Source organism: Camellia sinensis, chromosome 10 (genome assembly GCF_055761805.1).
Source record: "Camellia sinensis isolate YWXY chromosome 10, ASM5576180v1, whole genome shotgun sequence".
NCBI classification, from domain to species: Eukaryota; Viridiplantae; Streptophyta; class Magnoliopsida; order Ericales; family Theaceae; genus Camellia; species Camellia sinensis.
Window position 1 is genome coordinate 132,138,472 of NC_138970.1, and position 19,266 is coordinate 132,157,737.

General features: G+C 34.3%; 1 protein-coding gene across 1 annotated transcript; it reads right to left on the reverse strand.

Moving 5' to 3' along the window:
- Nucleotides 1-8,777: 8,777 nt before the first annotated feature.
- LOC114271156 (uncharacterized) lies at nucleotides 8,778-10,651 on the reverse strand. Its single transcript, XM_028212765.2, has 4 exons — nucleotides 9,939-10,651; nucleotides 9,574-9,644; nucleotides 9,265-9,469; nucleotides 8,778-9,163 (listed from the first exon to the last, which is right to left on the reverse strand). The coding sequence occupies exons 1-4, from the start codon at nucleotides 10,047-10,049 to the stop codon at nucleotides 9,014-9,016; spliced, it is 537 nt and encodes a 178-aa protein (XP_028068566.2). The 5' UTR covers nucleotides 10,050-10,651; the 3' UTR covers nucleotides 8,778-9,013.
- Nucleotides 10,652-19,266: the final 8,615 nt, after the last annotated feature.

Genomic DNA, 19,266 nt, shown 5'->3' on the forward strand with positions numbered 1-19,266 from the left:
TAATTTGTAAAAAAATTAGAACACTTTGATTTCATGTTTTTTTGGAAAAATGGTTTGAATACGTACCACTTGGAAAAGTAGGCTCGTATGTACATCAATCAAATTATCGCAATTTAAGCAATTTGCCTCCATCCACAGGTATTTAAACAGATATAGCACTTAAGCACTTAGCCTCATTGTAGTTCATGCTTAACATGGCAACAATCACACTTTTGCGATATGTTAAAGCAATAAAGCTTACCACATTTCCCGAGGCGAGCTAAAAGAGATAAAATAGTTAGAAAAATGCATGATCCTAACTAATGAAATATGCCTAATGCAACACATGCAATATGTAATTAATAGGCTCGACTACTAACATGCCATGTGAGGATCCGAATGAATGTCCTAGCTAATTACTATGACAAACATATTATTACAAGTTTGCCCTCGCACAAGAGGATCCGAATGAATGTCCTAGCTAATTACTACGAATTAACTAAGGCCAAGTTTGTCATGATTGAAAAAAGACAAAAAGTCAAAAAATCATTATCCTATTTAAGTCACATCATCTTATTTAAGTCATATCACCTCTCTAATACATCACTTCAAAACCAACCCAAACCCAACCCATATTTTATAAAAAGTCAAAAAGTGCACTTATTTAGTCTTCCCAAACTAGGCCTAACTCTTACAAACCAAATGAAATAAATTAACTACACTAGCTAAATATTATAAATTGGCCCTCACACAAGAGGGTCCAGATAAATGAATTAGCTAAGCTACTTAACTAACTATTACAACAACGAATTTAACCAACTATTCTAGCTAATTAAGTAATTACAACACATTCTAACTAATTTAAACTAACTAATTAGTTACATTATGAAATTAATTAACTAAGCAATTAATTACAAGTTCACTAACAACATACTACTATTTAACAAACACAAATTTAACGGGTTCCAAAGAGCAAGGAAATGGCTTATGCATGCACATGAATTTCTTCCCCGAGAATGCCTTTGTACTGTTTTGCACCTCAGCCTTTGCTCTGCTTTATGGAAAAAAAAAAATGGTGCTGCCTGGTTGAAAAAGGTGGCCGACAGGCCAGAAATGGTGGCCTGCCGCCTACTAATAGTGGCCTACCATACAGTAAAGGTGGCCTACCAAGTACTAATGTTGGGTTTCTCCTATTGCAACAGAAAACAAACAAAGCACAAAGAAAGCATTCTCAAGGGATATTTGTCTACACTGCCTCTCCTTATCATTAGACAGATTGAATGAGGGGTAAGCTCGATTTGCAAGCTATCAATCGACGCAAATTCATTACGTGATGAATTATGAACTAAGAGATACAATTTCAATAAGTGCACAATGAAAGACTCGTGAACCTCCTCACTATCAAGATATTGATCAAGGGAAGCAGTTGACATCAACTCTTGAACCGTTTTCATCACTAACAAGTATGAAATGACTCAAGACTCAATGGGTTCAATTAACGTCCGATTGTACCCCAAACCATTTAATTATCTTGTTCCATTCTAATCCATTGATTACCCCATTTAATTACCTTCTCATGCATTAGTCATTTTAGTCCAAAATCAGCATTAAGTCCACTAAAGGAATGAAGTGTCAAACAAAGGGTTGTTTTGGGCGTAAGAGAGATGTCGTGTCGTTGGTAAAAAACCTCCGAAGAGATTAAACCATTAAGCACAATGATCTCTATCTCAAGCTTAAACAAACAATCGGTTTGAAACGACTCTCAAAACAAAGAATAAGCCAAGAAATGAGAGAAGTACATAGATGATTAGAGATGAATATGAGTATGGAAAGCTTGAAATAAATGCTATCAACTCAAATAGGTTGGCATCTAATGCCTAAAATACCAAACCTATGAAGACCATTACACTACAAGCATGCTATACAAGGCACAAATGACATGAACAACTTAAGATAGGCTAAAACAACACTGAAATTAAGGTAAAAATAGCTAAAAAAGCAAGCAAAAATAATGGAGCATTTAAACTAGTAAACAAGCCAAAGAATGGGTGGCTAGCTCTTCCATTTTTGGGACTTCAAAACCACATTTTAGCCTCTAAAAAATCTATAAAAATCAGTGGTAAAAAACTCAAAAAGAGATAATGAAAAGATGGGAAACACAAGGGTAAAAGCCTAGGAAGCAAGGTTCAAAGAAGGGTGGTCAACCTCTCTACCTGTAATGGCCTTAAATCACAAGTTTCAGCCCATAAACACAGGTGAAAAACAATCCAAAAATAGTATGAAAACATAGGAAAGAAGTAGTGCAAAAGAGCTAGGATGTATACCTCTTGAAGATGAGTGATCCTTTTGTTCACAAACCATTAATTTCACACCCTCAAGAGCTAAAATGCAAGCTCAAACACCTCAGCAAAGAACCCTCAAGATTTGGTTTAGAGTGTCTAGGAAAAGAGTATAAAAGTTGCAAGGGAGAGAAATAAATGTAGAGAGAGAAATATTTTCCAAAACTTTGCTCCACAAATTTTTCTAACCCTAATTTTGAGAGAGAGAGTCATCTATATATAGAAATATATGAGACTAGCTCGAAAATATTTATACAAACATAGTTGGTGCAGTGCATGCATCTGTGGAGACAACTAGCACAGCTGGCAAAAAGATCTGAATTTTTACACAAGTGGCCGGTAGGGCACTAATAGTAGACAGCAAGCCACTAGTGGGTCTGCAGGTCTCTGAATGGTCAGGTTTGAAAACCTACTGTTTTGGTCCAAAAAACGAGACACAAGGTTTGTAGGTTTTTAAGGCTCAAAACTGAGGTTTTCTGCTGAGGAAATCGAGCATTTGGGCAAGCGTATAAATTTATCATTGGGTGATTAATTAGTGGCGCCCAAGTCTTATGGGCGGTCAAAAATGGGGTATCTACAGGAAGCAGAAAAACATGTATTAGACCAATCCAACCTATTTGGAGGCTGACGCGCTCAAGTAGGATATCAGCGTGTAGCAGGATCAGAGTCATCAGAAGCAGAAGGATCAGCAGTAAGAGTAAAGACAACTGGTGGAGGAAGAGCCTAGCGACGCAAATAAACTAACAACGGAGGAGGAGAAAGAGGAAAAGGAACAGGCTGGGGAGACGGAGGAGAAAAGGGAGTAAGTCATGGGGAACAGTAGAGATGTACTCATTAGGTGGGACCTCAGAAAGAAATGGATGAATGTGAACCAAATTCTCTTTGGAAACTGGAGTAGTGATAGGAGGAAGCTGAAAGTATGGCAAACATTCGAGAAAAGAAACATAACGGGAGACATAAAGACCATGGGAAACAGGGTCATAACACTGATAGCCTTTCTGAGCAGGACTATAACCCAAAAATACACATAGGACAGACCGGGCACTAAGTTTGGTCTGATCTTTGTGGGGAAGAAGGACAAAATAGGCAAAACAAAGCCTCGTAAGGAGACTGACCAAAAAGAAGGGGAGAAGGCATGCGATTGAGAAAAAAGCAGCAGTAAGAATAGCCTCCCCCCAAAACAAAGCCGGAACTGAGGTAGAGAGAAGAAGAGACTTAGCTGTTTCAAGGAGATGATGGTGTTTACGCTCGGCTCGACCATTTTGGGCAGGTGTATCTGTACAGAAGGTTTGGTGGATAGTACCCAAATTGGCCAAATACTCACAGAACTCATTTTTAAAATATTCCCCACCCAAGTCAGACCGAAACACTTTAATTGTAGACTCAAACTAAGTAGTAATCATAGACTGAAAGATACGGTAGATCTGATAGAAATCGGACTTATGAATCATAAGATAAACTCAAGTGTAACGGGTACAGTCATCAACAAATGACACATAGTATTTAGAACCCCTTTTGGTGAGAACAAGAAAAAGGTCCCAAACATCAATATGAACTAAAGAGAACGATATATTAGATATAGAAATACTTTTCCGAAAAAGTAAGTCTGTAATTTTGGCAAGTTTACACCCTCGGCATTCAGTAAGTTCATTAAAAGAAACTTTAACCGGTATACCTGACTGAGCTAAAGACCGTAAGCAATCAGCAGACAAGTGCCCTAATCGAGAATGCCACAAGTAGAAAGGACTGGACAGAGAATCTAACTAAAAAGAGGAAAAAGCAGTTGGAGAGGTTATCATAAGCAGATGCAAGCTCTCCACGACATAGAGTTCTTCAACTCTACGGTCGGTCCCAATCTGCTACTTGGACATCCGATCCTGCACAGAACAGATAGAAGAAGAAAATATAACATCAAAACCGGAGGCATCAAGCTGACTGATAGATAATAAATTGACAGATAACTAAGGAACATAAATGACAGATGGAATAGAGACAGCAGACCTAGCAGATGATAAGATAGACCCAACAAATATAACAGGCATACCATACCCATTAGCAGTATTAACAGTAATAGAAGATGAATGGGGAATACAATTTTGAAGTAAGAAGAGATGGAGAGTCATATGATGTGAGGCACCAAAGTCAAAAATCCAGACAAACGAAGAGATACCTGAAGAAATCCCAAGCAAACTTGAATGAAGAAAGGAAACAATGAAGGCAGACATACAGGGTTGGGAGGTAAACAGTGTATGTTAAAGCTGACTAATCTGAGCACTTAAGAAAACCAAGTCAGAATCAGGAGCTAGAGCAAATACACTAGAACCGGTGGGAGCCTAAAAATTACTCAGAGAAGACGGACAAACTGGGTCCGAGACTGTTGAGAAGATGAGCCGGACAGACATCCCTTCTTGGGACAGTAATACTTCCAATGGCCCCTTTGATAGCAGAAGATACACTCATCCGAAGCCAGAGACATAATTACCAGAAAATTGAGGGGTCAATATAATAAACTCAAAATAAAACAAAAATAGTCAAACCAAGAGCCTAAACGTAATAACCAAAAAGCTTGTGAACCAACCACAATCAGAATCAGAGCAAGACCCACAAAACCAAAGTCACGAATAGAGTTAGAGGTCTCCAAACCACGTGAACCAAAGTCTGGAGAGGGAGAGTGAAATTGCGAAGTAGATGCCGAAGGGTCACAAAGAGAACAATGAACAAGGAGCAATAGTCAAGGATGATAGAATCAGCCACGAGAACCAATCAACCACAATCGACAATGAGACAAAGACAGCAGACGAGCCGTGATAAGGAGTCGGCTAGCAATCGCAAAGCACTGAGACGAAGAATCCAGATGGATCGACTACCAATCGTGAGTCGACTACCAACCACGAACAGATGGGTCACGAATCAGAGAGCAATGGAGATGGTAAACCACGTGAGCCGATGAACCTAATCAAAACTTCGAACCAGACAGAACAAAAAGGATATCGCAAATCAAGAATGAGAGAACTCTATCAATTTGTGATTCGAAAACCAACTAAGGTTACGAACATAGCTCTGATACCATGTAAGATTCCTGAAAGCTTTTCTGTATATTCAATTGTGCTAATACAAAGATTACAACCAATATATATAGCAATCGTAACCCTAATCTGAAATAAGAAATTCAACTAATCTAATATTCACAATCAAATCTAAAATACATTTCCATAATTAACATAATGTTCTCACAAGATTGCCTTAAGGGTCTAGTCACCTTAGAAGTTTTGCCTTAGCTAGTCTGACCTCAGCTAATTGTACCTCAATTGGTTTCACCTCGCCAGGCATCTTGGCGAGTTCACCTACTCATTGAGACTTGCTTATTTTTTCCATTGTTTTGGACTTCTCTTCAACAATTCTAGAGACATTTTTCTTACCTCGGCTTGCTTGCTGATGGGCTTGTGCTCCCAGTTGTGAATCACCCGTGCTAGTTCATGGACTTTCCACTGGTTTTTGTTGACCTATTTTGTGAAGATTTTGCCAACATTTTCTTTTTTCAGAAGTGTTCTTCCTACCAAGGCAAGTCCAACACCATGTAATACTAATTGCTTAGGTTTGTTTACCATAAAATAACTACATCAATATTAAATGAATAAATTCACGATAAAAAATAAAAAAAATAAAAAAAGAGTGAAGTACTAATAAATCTCAAAATATGATCTTATTAACTATTTAGTCCTTTATTTTTTCTTATGAACTCAAATATTCCATTAAAGTGAAAATTATACAAAATTGTAGTCACTTACTTGTTTAAGTTTAATTTTTTAGGAATAAAAGTGGATTTCTCTAAATGTAAAATTACACATTTGGACAATCCGCACTATAGAGGATTTGCATTTTTCCTCCTAGAACAAATCTCACATTATGATAAAAAATGTGATACTCCAATAATATAACACTCTAATGTAATACTCCAACGTAACACGTTAAAAAACTCATTGGTGCACTTTTCCAAATGTAACAACATAACACTTCAAAAAACTCATTAGCATATTTTTTTTTCTAAACGTAACATTCCAACGTAACACACACACACACACACAAAAACTACTACTTAGTATACTTTTTCTAAACATAACACTCCAACCAATGTAATTCCAAAACACTCCAATGTGATACACAAAAATACTAAAAAATTCATTAATGTAATTTTTTCAAGCGTAACACTTATAATTTGAAATTATATATTTGCTCAAAATTTACTAAGGAATTTTTATACTATTTTTTAAATGGTTTGAAAAATCTCACATCTTTTTGGAATGGTTTGAAGGATTCTATATCATTTTTTTTTTTTAGTGTTATGTTGGTAAAAGTACACCAATGAGGGGTTTATTTTTATTTTTATTTTTTTGTGTTCTACTGGAGTATTACACTAAGAATTTTTTTAGAGTGTTATATTTAGAAAAAAAAATACACTAATATTTTTTTTTTTAAGTGTTACGTTTTAGTGTTATATTAGAGTGTTAAGGTTTGAAATTATACATTTGCCTAAGGTTTACTAAGGAATTTTTGTACTCCTTTTAAAATGTTTGAGAAATCCCATATTTCAAGTCATTTTTGTATTCCTTTTGAAATATTTTCCAAATAAAAAAGACTCATATAAAAATTCATCTCAAATAGAATGTATACATTACCCTTTTAGCACAAAAGAAGAAAAAGATAAAGAAACATAATAGAAATAAGAATATAACTATAAATCTAATTTTTAAATAATATATTAAATCTACTTTTTCAAAATCAATAGACTAATTGATATATAAGAAATCATTGGGACTAAATGAATTATCATTTTTCAAAATGGGATTTATAGGTAAATTTTCTTTAAAAAAAATCCCATTACATAATAATAATAATAATAATAATAATAATAATAAAAGTTGTTATTTATATGCAAATAAGGATATTTTATGGTATTCATAGTACCAATCCTTTTTTAAGGAGCTAAACATAATTTTTGTGAGATCCACATACTACGAATTCGAGCCCAACCCTCTACACACAAACATAGCCTTGGCTCTTTTAATTTTATCTTGGATCTGTTAATTTTATATGATAAAAAGCACACATTTGCCAAAAAATATATATATATATATATATTACATGATGGGAGATAGAAATTTCCTATTTTTCCTATATAAAATTCAATTTCAAATATATTTTTAAATAATTTACATTGTGTTACGTAGAATATTATACCACATATAATATTAAATGTGTACTTATACCTAAACTTTTGAATACATATCTTAATATTTAGAAATTCAGACGATTGGATATACATGTATCCAAATGTATGTCATATAGTTACAAATTAAATCATAAAAAAGTATCGTGAATTGACATAAAAGCACAATAGGGATATATTAGAGAGAAAATTGAGTGTTACAGTGATACCAAGTGAGACCATGTTATCAGTGACGCATACTATCACCCACCAATAATAAACAGAAAGAATGAACACTGTCAGTAACTATTTTGCCTGAACAACAATGATTCATCCCACTAAAAACATCACTACTAATAGCACTAATGCATTAAAAAAGTAAAAAAAAAAAAAAAAAAACACAACTCCAAGACCAAAACATCACATCATTAATGGCAGGACCCACTGCCACCTAATTAGTGGGAGCACTAATTAGTGCTCCCAAGCATTTTTCTTTGCCTGAAAAATGCTTGAGTCTCCGTTTGAAAAGTGGATTGACTTTTTGACTTTTTAATTTTTTTTTATTATTTTAACTTGGGTTAAAAAATTTAGTTTGAGAAGGACTTTTTGACTTTTTTGACTTTTTTTGTGAGAGAAGAATGTAATGATTATGGGTTAGATGTGATGTTTTATTTTTTGTGGTTAAAATAGCCTATTTTGTCTTTTGTGACTAAAATAACCAAAAAAGCCCCAAACTCTTCTTGCCAAACGAACCCTGAGATCTCCATTTTTTTGAAGACCCCACAATTTCCTTTGAATCTACACCATTAATATATGTGTGAGATTCACTCATGTATATGTAGAACTCACACTGTCAATAGTAGAGGTTCAAAAAGAATTGTGAGAATTTCAAAAAAAATAAATAAAAGAGTCCCAATCATTATTGATTTTGCCGATATACATTGAAGAGTAAATCACAAGTAATTATTAAACGGCCATATCGTACCGTTGATATCATTGTATTGATTTTTTTTTCCCTCTTATAGGTATCTTTATTTGCCAGTATCTACATTCCCATTACTTTAAATGAGGATACCGCTCACCGGCAAAAAGAGATACACCATCACGCTGACTCGTCTATTCTGAAAATACTTTTATATGGTTTAATTATTTATATGTAAACCAACTCAAAAACATAACAATTGCAATCCTACAACTTATAAAAAGACAAGCCCATATTTTGAATTAGAACAAGGGTTTTTCAACAATGTTCATTTGCAATAATAAACTTATCAAAAAAATTTATAATAATAAACTTAACAAATCTTCACTCTACAGTTTACCCTTATAAAAGGGAAGGGGCACCCAAAAACAAACAACCTAAAAAAATAAAAGTCAAGAAGAAGAAAGAAAGAAAGAAAGAAACATTAAAATTTTTGTAATGCCAACAAAAAGCTTTTTCTTCACAAGAAAAGAGAGCATTTTCTTCACCAGATAAATGTATAAACATTTAGACCTTCAAAGGCACTTGATCTTGCCCTGAGATTTTCTTCTTACCCACTCTTTTGTCATCAGTTAACAACTTTCTTGACTTCTTTCCTAGTCTCAATGGATGCTTACCAATTTGTTCTCTTTCTTTCCCTTCCTCCTCTTCAATTCTCTGTAATACAATTAGTGATCAATACAAATAAAATACCAAACAAACCCAAATAACACAAGTTTTTGAATCCAAAGTTCTCCCCATCAATTTGACATAATTACCGTATCTGAATTTGGAACCAAGACCGTATACGGGCTTCCCATGGCAGCTGCATTAACACTACAATCCATTTTCTTTCCAAGATTTTTACGCTTTCCAAGAATTTTTCTTGGCATATCAGAATTTTGTGGTTGGACAAGATCTTCTTTGAGTTTGAGTTTGGGAGATTGGATTTTCAATAGATATCTATGCCTTCGCCTTAAAAATCTGGAATTTATTTGCAAATAAACAATCCTCAATTATCAAAAATTCCATCAATTAGATACTTCTTATACAAATTCAATTCAAACTAAGATAACAAGTATTTATACCGGACTTCCGCCAAGAGGGTATCTCTCTTTTGCTTTGTTGTCTGCAATTTCCTCTTTTTCAAAACAAATTCCTATATTTGATTGAGATAAAACATTAATACAAAATCATGAATTAAATCAAAATCTCAGTACAATGACTAAAGCCATAAAAAAATAAAAAATAAAAAACCCTAATTTTTCCAAACAAAAATATTAGATTACATGAAATTTCACTACACATCACAAATTGGATTTCATAAGAGCTAGCACAGAATAAAATGTATAACCCAGAAAACAACATATCAAATTAACACCAGCAGACATAAAATAGACAAACCCCAGATTTACAGGAAGAAATTAATCAAAAGAAAAAGAAAAAAACTGACCTTTTGTAACTGCAAATACTCTTGCAAGAGTGTATGATGTTGGAGTTTAGCCCTAGCTTCTCCATCAACAGCATGAGATTGATGAAGATTGACAAAAGCCCTTTTCATCATCTGCTCTCAAAATCCCATACCCACCAAGAAAATTGCAGAATATTCAGAGAAAACGCAAACCCAGATCAAAAAGGGAGAGATAAAAGGTTCTGGTTCTCGTTTTGGTTTTGGAGAGAAAGAGATATATATAGAGAGGCAGATGAAAAGACAGAGAGCGTTCTGGGTAAACCAGTTTTCTCTCTCACTTGAAGCTTTGAATGCTGAAACCGAAAAAAACCCACAAGGGTTAGGAGATAGAGAGAGAGAAAGAGAGGGGTATTTGTGGGACTTGCGTGATTGGAGGACATTAGAAGAACACAAACACCTTTCCTTCTATCTTTCCATCTTTCCTTTTTTGTTTTTCTCCTACACAAATTTTGGTCCAGCTGGGCCATTAGAGATAGAGATAGAGAGATGGATAGATTAGATAGAGAATAGAGAATTTTCGTGGGTTTCTGTGTTTCTTGTATGTATCTTAGAGGGTTTCGATTTGGGGGGGAGAGAGAGAGAGAGAGAGAGAGAGAGAGAGGTGTTTAGATGGTGCAGAAAAAGCAGGGCATAAATGGCTACTGTTTGCTTATATGGGATTGCTGTTTTAAAGATGCCTTGGAAGTTGACATGGTGGTTCTATAATAACATCAAAAATGTTTTGAATCCGTGAACTCGCTAAGGTTGGTTTGAGATATTTTAAAAAAGTATATTTTTTAATTTATGGGCTTATATGAATTGAATTTGAATTAGGTTTGATGTGATATGTTAGAGAGGTGATGTGATTTAAATAAGATGATGTGATTTAAATAGGATAGTAATTTTTTGACTTTTTGTATTATTTAATAGATGTCAAACTTGACCTTAATCTGTATGTGGATTCATTTAATGTGATATTTTGATCTCATTTTATTTTATTTTATTTTTACTATTTACTTTATTAAAGTTCAGTTAAATTTTAAAATAAATGTATCATTATTGTAATAATATTTAGGAAAAATGTTTAAGATTCTACAATTTTTTTGATTTTTAAGGTTATTTTAAGAAGATGATTAAAAGTTACTTTTTGATTAAAAACTTATTAAAAGTTGCTTTTTGTGAGAGAGGGAAGTAGATTATAATCTAGGAAGTGGATTATAACCCACGTCCCAAAAGATCCCTTAGTCTTGTCATAAGATATATGTTAATTTTTTATTCGTGATATATTCAATTGTGTTAAGTCTATTTCTCTTATCACATCGTTATGAGTAAATTTAGAAATTAAAATTGTAAGTCTCTAATATTATTCAATATTTAGCATAAATTAAAAATACATTTTATGCGTTTTTTTTTAATTACAGATTGTTTCTTATTGTTTAAAAAATTATAAATATTTATTATCAGAATTTATCATTCAATCGAGTTGATAGAAAAATTTAAATTTTTAATTGTTCTCTTATACAAACATGAAATTGCTGTTAATTAAAATATATTATTAACATTATTAAAAATTATTCATAAATTATTGTTTATACACTTAATAGTTGATTAATGAAAGAGATTATTTCTTATACTATTATAAATTTTAAAAGATTAAATACAATTAGTATTTTAAACAAATTAAAAATATATATATTTGTAACTTACCCTAATTTCTATATGCTTGGAGTCCCTTGTACCATAAGCCCATCTTTTTACAACTCTCATTTTACATTTTTTTTTAATTACAATATTATTCCTATGTAAAATTACTATTATATATATTCTTAAAAGACAAACTCCTCTTCCCACCACCACCACTAGCACACCACCATTGCCTCCTCTCTTGCAACTTCTCTCATCTAATTTCCCGTGCCCCATATGTGCAAGTGCCCCCATATATGCAACGCCTTACGATTTGTTTGGAAAGTGAGTTAGTTTTTTGTTTTTTTAATTTTTTTAATTATTTTGACATAAGACTAAAAGGTCTCGTTTATAAAGGATTTTTGATTTTTTTTAGAAGAATAATATAATGATTATGAGTTAAATGTGATATTTTGTCTTATTAGATTAATTGTTTTTTGTGGCTAAAATAACCAAAAAAAACCGCAAACTTAGCTTGCCAAATGAAGCCTTAGTCCCTCTTCTCCCTTCTTGCCATACGTCCCCTAAATTATAGGCCGCCTCCTCTATATTTGCACTGTTGGGTCTGGGCTAAAGCCACTAAGGCCTGTGCCTAGGGCCCTCAAATTTTGGCCTAAAATAAAGTCCTAAATTTATTAATTTTGTATTATATTAAAAGTTCAAAATTCAATTTTTTCTTTTTTATTGTTAGAGGCCCAGTTTAAAAGGCACCTAAAAAAAATTATTGGGCCAAATTAAATATATATATATAAATGTATCATTATTATGCCAAATTAAAATTTTATATAATTAATCCAAACAAATGAATTTGGTATAATGAGTCCAAATACAGTTTAATGTCAAGATTTTAATAGAATAAACAACTTTATTTTAATTTTTTTGCTATCACTTTATCATATTTTAATTGAATAATTTTTCCTTAATTTTGTTTGCCCTAATTTTTTTGTCTTCTCTCTTTATCATAATTTAATTGAATAATTTTGCCTTAGTTTTTTCTCCCAATTTTTTCCCAATAATTTGTGTTTTGTTATCAAATAAATGTGAATTGTGATTTGTGTGGATTATGATTGTGTTATCAGATATCATATTATAATAATATAATTATTTCGCTATCAAATATCAACGAATTATGTTGTTTGTATTAATTATTGCTAAATTATAAAACAACACAACCTTATTTTATCTTTTTTCAGTTTTTGTAATGATTTTTTCGTATTTTAATGTATGAAAATAAATTTTAATGATTATGTGTAAGGAAATTTTTTGTAACTACTAAATAATTAAAAAAAAATTATTGATAACTTATTATTTAATTTGTAATTTTTTTTATAAAAAATACCCACTTTCAAAGTCCTGCCTAAAAACCCTATAAATCTCAAGGCCAACCCTATATATTTGCAATTCCTTGCCACCAAACTTCTATTTATACAACAATTTAGTCTCATTACACTACTTTACCCAAAAAAAAAAAAAAAAAATTAAATGTAATTTTATCTTTATATACCCATCAATATCCCAACTTTGTCGTCAGCCTTAACGTCACATTTTCTCTTTACAATCATCGTCTTATCTCTCTTTTTTATTTTCCTAAAGAAAAATGATCCGTTGTTCGAAAACGGTAGCTCAAAATTGGCTCAAATATACAAAACGGCGTCGTTTTGTTTTGTTTTTTTTTTCTTTTTCTTGTTTTCAAATGAATACAGACAGACAGAGAGAAGAGAAGAGAAGAGGCGAGAGAGAGAGAGAGAAGAGAAGAGAAAAGAAGAGGAAGAGAGAAGAGGCGATGGCGGTGATGGCGGAGGAGGAAAAGAAGGAAGATCGGTGATGCTGGTGGGTATCCCTCCTCTGTTTTCTCTGCTTTTTTTTTTTTTTCCCCTTTCTAGTAGATCTGGATCTGGATCTTGTTGTTGATGATGATGATGATGTTGTTGTTAATGATGATGATGTTGTTGATGAAGATGTTGTTGTTGATGATGAAGATGTTGTTGATTTTCTCTCTCTCTCTTTGTTGTTGTTTGTTGAAGATAATGATGTGTTCATTCTATCTGTCTCTCTCTTCTTTCTTCTTCTTTTTCTTCTTCTGGTTTCTTCACCTTCATCTTTTCATCTTCAGTAAAACGAGAAACAAAAGCCAAAAAAAAAAAAAAAAAAACGATGTCATTTTTGGCTCGGGCCATTCGAGCCACCCCTTTTTCGAGCTACCAACCGGAGTTGTTTCCTTAATTTCTCTCTCTCTCTTTAGACTATGGATTCAAGGTGCGCCACAAAAAATTGAAGTGTTAAAAACTAAAATTTAGGAACAAAATTATTTTTTAGGAACCAAATATTTTTGTTATGAAAAGTGCCATTATTATATTTTTAGTAACGAAAATTGAATATTAGTGATAAATTATCATCTTTTTGGGACCAAATTTTTTGTCTAAAAAAACAAATCATTTTGCGATCAAATTATTTTGTCCCTAAAAGTATATTTATTAGTGACATTTTCAAAATTTTGTCGCTAAAAGGCCTATTTTTGACTTTTCGGGACGACCTTTTAACGACTATCTTCATGATGATAGAAATTAGTCCCTAAATGTCTTTTGCAATAAAATTTTTACTTTTAGAGATCAAAAAATTTGATTTCTAAAATTCTTATTTGTTGTAGTGGTGATTGGTTTCTCATCTCTTTCTGAACTATGGATTCAAGGTGGTTGGTGGCAGTGACATTTGTCGAAGGGACACAGTGATTGTCAGGGATGGTACTGAATAAACTAGTATATAATAGCGGGAGTCTCGTTACCAAACTAGTCAAAAGGTCATGGTGGTTGCTAGGGTTGACATGGAGTATACTAGTATGAAATAGCAATAGTAGGGTGGTTGGAAACTTGGCAAAGGTTTAGGGTTTAAGCCTTCAAATCTCTTTGGGCCAATCTTATAGGTATAGCACAGTTAGTTAGGAGATTAGTCTTAATCAGTTTCATCGCACTTGGTGTGGGTTCAATACTCTCCCGTTATGCGAGTTCTGACTTAAACGGAACTTGTCTTGGGAAGTCGGGACAAGTTCTCAGGTTATAGTCTCCTTATTCAGACCAAACAACAAGATACTCTGGTGATCTCTGCAATGGACGCTGCTTTGGACTTACAGGCAAATGGAGAGGAAAAAAAAAAGAAGCAATAGTCTTGCTTATCAAATTGCCCATCTATAGTTATGGGCTTGAAGTACACAAAAAATAAATAAATAATATAAAAAAAATAAAAAAAAATATTCTCTAGGACTTGTAGTCCTATAACACCTCCTTCAACATTTTTGTATAAGAGATTAGGGGTTCAATTCTCATCTTTTTTTAGTTGGGGTGGTGATGGGTCATTTTTCACACTAAAAATAAATATGAAAAGTCCAGTAGAAACTGCTACTTTTTAAAATAGCAGTTAATGTAACACCCAAAAATAATAACAGCAACCTATAGCATAATATTTTGTAGAATGTATAATTTGCGATATATTTAACGTTTCATTGATACTCCTCAATCGTATATAAAATGACATATGCATGTATATATTCATAAATTATAGATTCTAAATCTACAACATATGACATGTGTACATGAATTGAAATAAAAGGAGATACAAGTAAGTTTATACCGTAATGGCTACACTTTCCAAGTCAATACTTGGGTACAACAAAAGTGAGTTAAACTCAATACAAATAAAGTCCAAAACTTGTACAAAAATAATTTCACAGAAGAAACAAAAGAAATTCTTGGCTCTAAATCCTCTCAAACTATGTCCTTTGCGGAGGCATATCATCAGTTTCTGAAAGCTATTTTCCATGTAAGGTGAGCTAAAACCTAGTAGAGATTCTTTAACACAATGTATAAAGCTTAACGAAGTCATTAGGTGAATGCATATGTATGTCATTTGCTAAACATTATATTTTTACATTTCAAAACAATGCAATGCCAATGTTATATATCAATTTATAAAAATATACCTTTATATCAGAAAACAGGGCAGTGGATACAAAACACTGAAAATCTCACGATACGTGCCTACCAGTAGGCTATACAAGCACTACCAAAAGCCATTTTACCAGTACTAACCGAAAGGATCGGCACCTAACTGTGTAGGTTTTTAGACTTTCACCAAGGACACACAGGCCAACATCATAACCACAATCACGCCCCCTAACCAGATTTACCAAGCTATACACCATTTTTTCTCAAAATAATATATTTTCAATGTTTAAGTACGAAACAATGCTCAATACAATATATATGAGTAATTAGTTTCAATTCACCTAATTCTCATACAATTTCTAAAACAATCAAAGTTATCCTCCACCGATAGCCCAAAACAGATATTTCTACTCAACAGATAATTTTTAACAACAGATACAATCTCATAATTGTAGACGCGCCCGTGGGCCTCATGCTACAGTTCGGACTCGATTTGTGTCACGGTTCTAAATCTGAACCAAAGAGTCCAAATCTGGCAAATCGTTATGAGAAACAGATTTTTGAAAAAGTAGTGCCAAACATGGACTGCTTTGCCAGATACAGAGTCGCCACCTAAATATTTTTAAAATGAAGAAATTTAGGAAACCCTGACTCGGTGCCGAAGGCCACATGTCCGTCATCACCGGAGTTGTCTCGGCTCGGGAGCTAGGGTACGATTGGGGAAGGTCAGCTATGAACCCCTCCTTTCGCCCGGTCCGAAGACCGGCCTCTACTAACCGTGATATCCGTTTTTGAAAACTTTATGCGTTTTTATTCCAGTTATTAGCCTAGAATTACTTATGTTATGCACGCAGCAAACAAGTATAGACTAGATTGCCTAACTTGGGAATAAACATTGCATATCCGTTTGTTTTGGAAATACTTTAGATTTTGCTACTCGTAAGTAGGCTAAAACACGGATTTCAATGAGTTTTTCCAACTCAAACAATCCAACCTCCACCCACAGGCATCCAAACAGTTTAACACATAAGCATTTAGCCGCATGGCAAGCATACTGTCATGTTAACATTCACACACATGCGAGATGCTAAAGCATAAATACTTACATCGTACTCCGTGCCAAAACAGTAAACTAGTTAGCAAAACGCGCGTGTCCTAGTTCATGTTAAAAGTGGCTAATGCATCACATGCAAAATGCGATCTAGGCAGGCTCGGCTAGCCCTAAACATGGTATGTGAAAATGCACAATTATCACATATTCGGTTTAGAATTTGAAATACAAATGCGGTTAGCGTGATGTACCAAGCCTGATGTATGCAATACAAATGCATGGATGCACGCATGCATAGCATAAGGTATGCTAATTTCAAAAAATGCCCTAATCTACCATCATAAGCGGGTAAATAAAAGGGAAGAAAGAAATGGGGATTGGAAGACATACACACCACCCACACACACTTATTACAGATTTGCCCTCACTCGGAAGGCCCAAATAAATATTACAGTCCCAAAATAATAAACAAATAAAATTATTACAAAATTTCTAATTTAATTTTAAAAGAAAAGATGGCAAAGGAAAGAAGAGGGTAGCCGCAGCCTCTGCCTCGAGATGCGCGAATGATGCATGCTCGAATCCGTCTCGCCTGGAAAACCCATACTGTACTCCTGCCGCCTCTGTTTGTACTGCCTTGTCTTTCTGAAAATTGCCAAAGTACTGGAGCAAGTTCCTTGCATCCTGCAGAGCACCACCGGCCGGACAGAATTCCCACCGGCACTTCACAATTCCCATCGGCATTTGTTGGATTCCTCGGCACTCCAGATATTGCCGGTCGGCACTAAATTCTGCCGGTCGGCAGAAACTTCCTGCAGAAGACAATTTGACAGCAAACAGAGAACAGACAGTGCATGGCATGGGGTTCTCAGGTACATGTGGGCATGGTTGTGCTTCTTATCATGTTTTGAACTTAAAGAAGCACGACCCTCGATCTTTGAGCCATCAATGGAGCATGATGACCCAAGGGATCAAATTCGCCACTCAATGTAAGGATGCATGCAACAAACAAAATGAGATCCGAAGCCTTTTCATGTCGAAGTCAAAGGCCCCGGTGACCGAGAATCAAGGTACATTGCATCACTTGGAGTATGAATGTCCCTTGACCCTCATATTTGGCTTGACACCCCAAGCCAAATGATGCAATGCATGTTATGCTCACAAGGCTCAAAATACAACATGATGCTAAACATGCAAGATATGCCAAATGTTATGCAACAAAACATGGCAAGTATGTAATGTCAACATGCAAGATGCAATTGGGATACAAACATGAACCAATTTGCCATAAAGTTAGCATTAGAATAGCGCATTAATGGGACAATCATGCAATCAACATGAAATAAGCATGCAAAGGGGGCCTCGAAGTGATAAAGGTGCAGACCTTTATTCACCTCAAAACAGCACCAAAAGTGCTCAAAATGATGGACAAATAACTCATGTTAACAAGCAAACTTATGATCCCGAGGTTAAGGCACAAAAGGGGACAACTTTACTTCCAACAACAAGACCAAGCTATGGCATGATTAAGACAAGTAAGGATAGATTTTTTTATGCAAAATGGGACCCCAAAACCTCCTAGTATGGCAGCTAAAGATGACTCCCAAAAGGCATATGCACTAAGGCTCATTCCTAAGCATAAGAGGGTACACCCTCAAGGCATAAAAGAGGCCATGCATGCACACATACAAACATAATCCTTGGGCTAAAATGTGATCCTAGATGATGTCAAATCATGAGGATGATTACAACCATGCATGCTAGAGGTCAACATGTTCAAAGTTTTTAAGCCAAAATGCAAAGCAACCCTAACAAACATGTCAAGCATGACCAAACGGATAGCCAACAGACTTTAAGCATGGAAAAACAACACTAAAAGCTTCATGGAACTAAGCCAACACACACAAGAATCATGGCCTAATCATGAGATGCGCTTCTAAGCAAAATGGAGCAATACAAAGCAAGTATTACAAGCATACAAGGAGGTACAAATCCAGCCAAAAATAGAGATCCCACATGACCTAAAACACCCAAAAAAGTTCTGAAATGAAGCAAAAACCAAGCAAGCATGCATGTCACCCTCTTGGGCCACAACTCAAGGAAACAAAACCATAAAGGGAGAGGGGTGTCCCTCCCCTATGCAAGACTTCAAACCAACTTTTTTGACACTAAAAATACACTAATTTTCAATGGTCAAAGGACCAAAACACTGAAGTGAACAAAACCTTATCAAAGAGGCACCAAAATGGACCAAACAAGGCCTAGAAGGGTGAGTTTGCACTCAAACCACAAAATGACCTTAATGAAAGTGCTAGAGCAGGAAAATACAAGCCCTTTTTATGTTATACACAAGGGCTAAAACAGCAAGCAAGATAGGTAAAAAACTATTGCAAGTTTGGGGAATATAAATCAAGATGCTCACCCTTGAAGAACCTTTGAAGAACAAATGGTCTAGCCTCCTCCTTTTGATCAAAACCAGTCCAAAAACTCAAGAAACAACCCCCCAAGTCCCTCAATCTCGGAGTAAGGTGTGATGGTGTGTGTAATGGTGCAAAAGTAAGGTAAAAACCACCTTTTGAGCTAAGAAACACACACAAAGGAGGAGAGAGAGGGAGGTATAGAGATAATATGTATCTATATCTCTAAGGTCTGGCTTTTG

Bases quoted from the DNA above. Each gene is read 5' to 3' on its own strand.
- LOC114271156 (XM_028212765.2), bottom strand. From the start codon at position 10,049: ATGATGAAAAGGGCTTTTGTCAATCTTCATCAATCTCATGCTGTTGAT. The intron at 9,645-9,938 runs GTCAGTTTTTTT...AATCAAATATAG, and splicing joins AGTATTTGCAGTTACAAAAG to GAATTTGTTTTGAAAAAGAG. The intron at 9,164-9,264 runs GTAATTATGTCA...ATTGTATTACAG, and splicing joins TGGTTCCAAATTCAGATACG to AGAATTGAAGAGGAGGAAGG.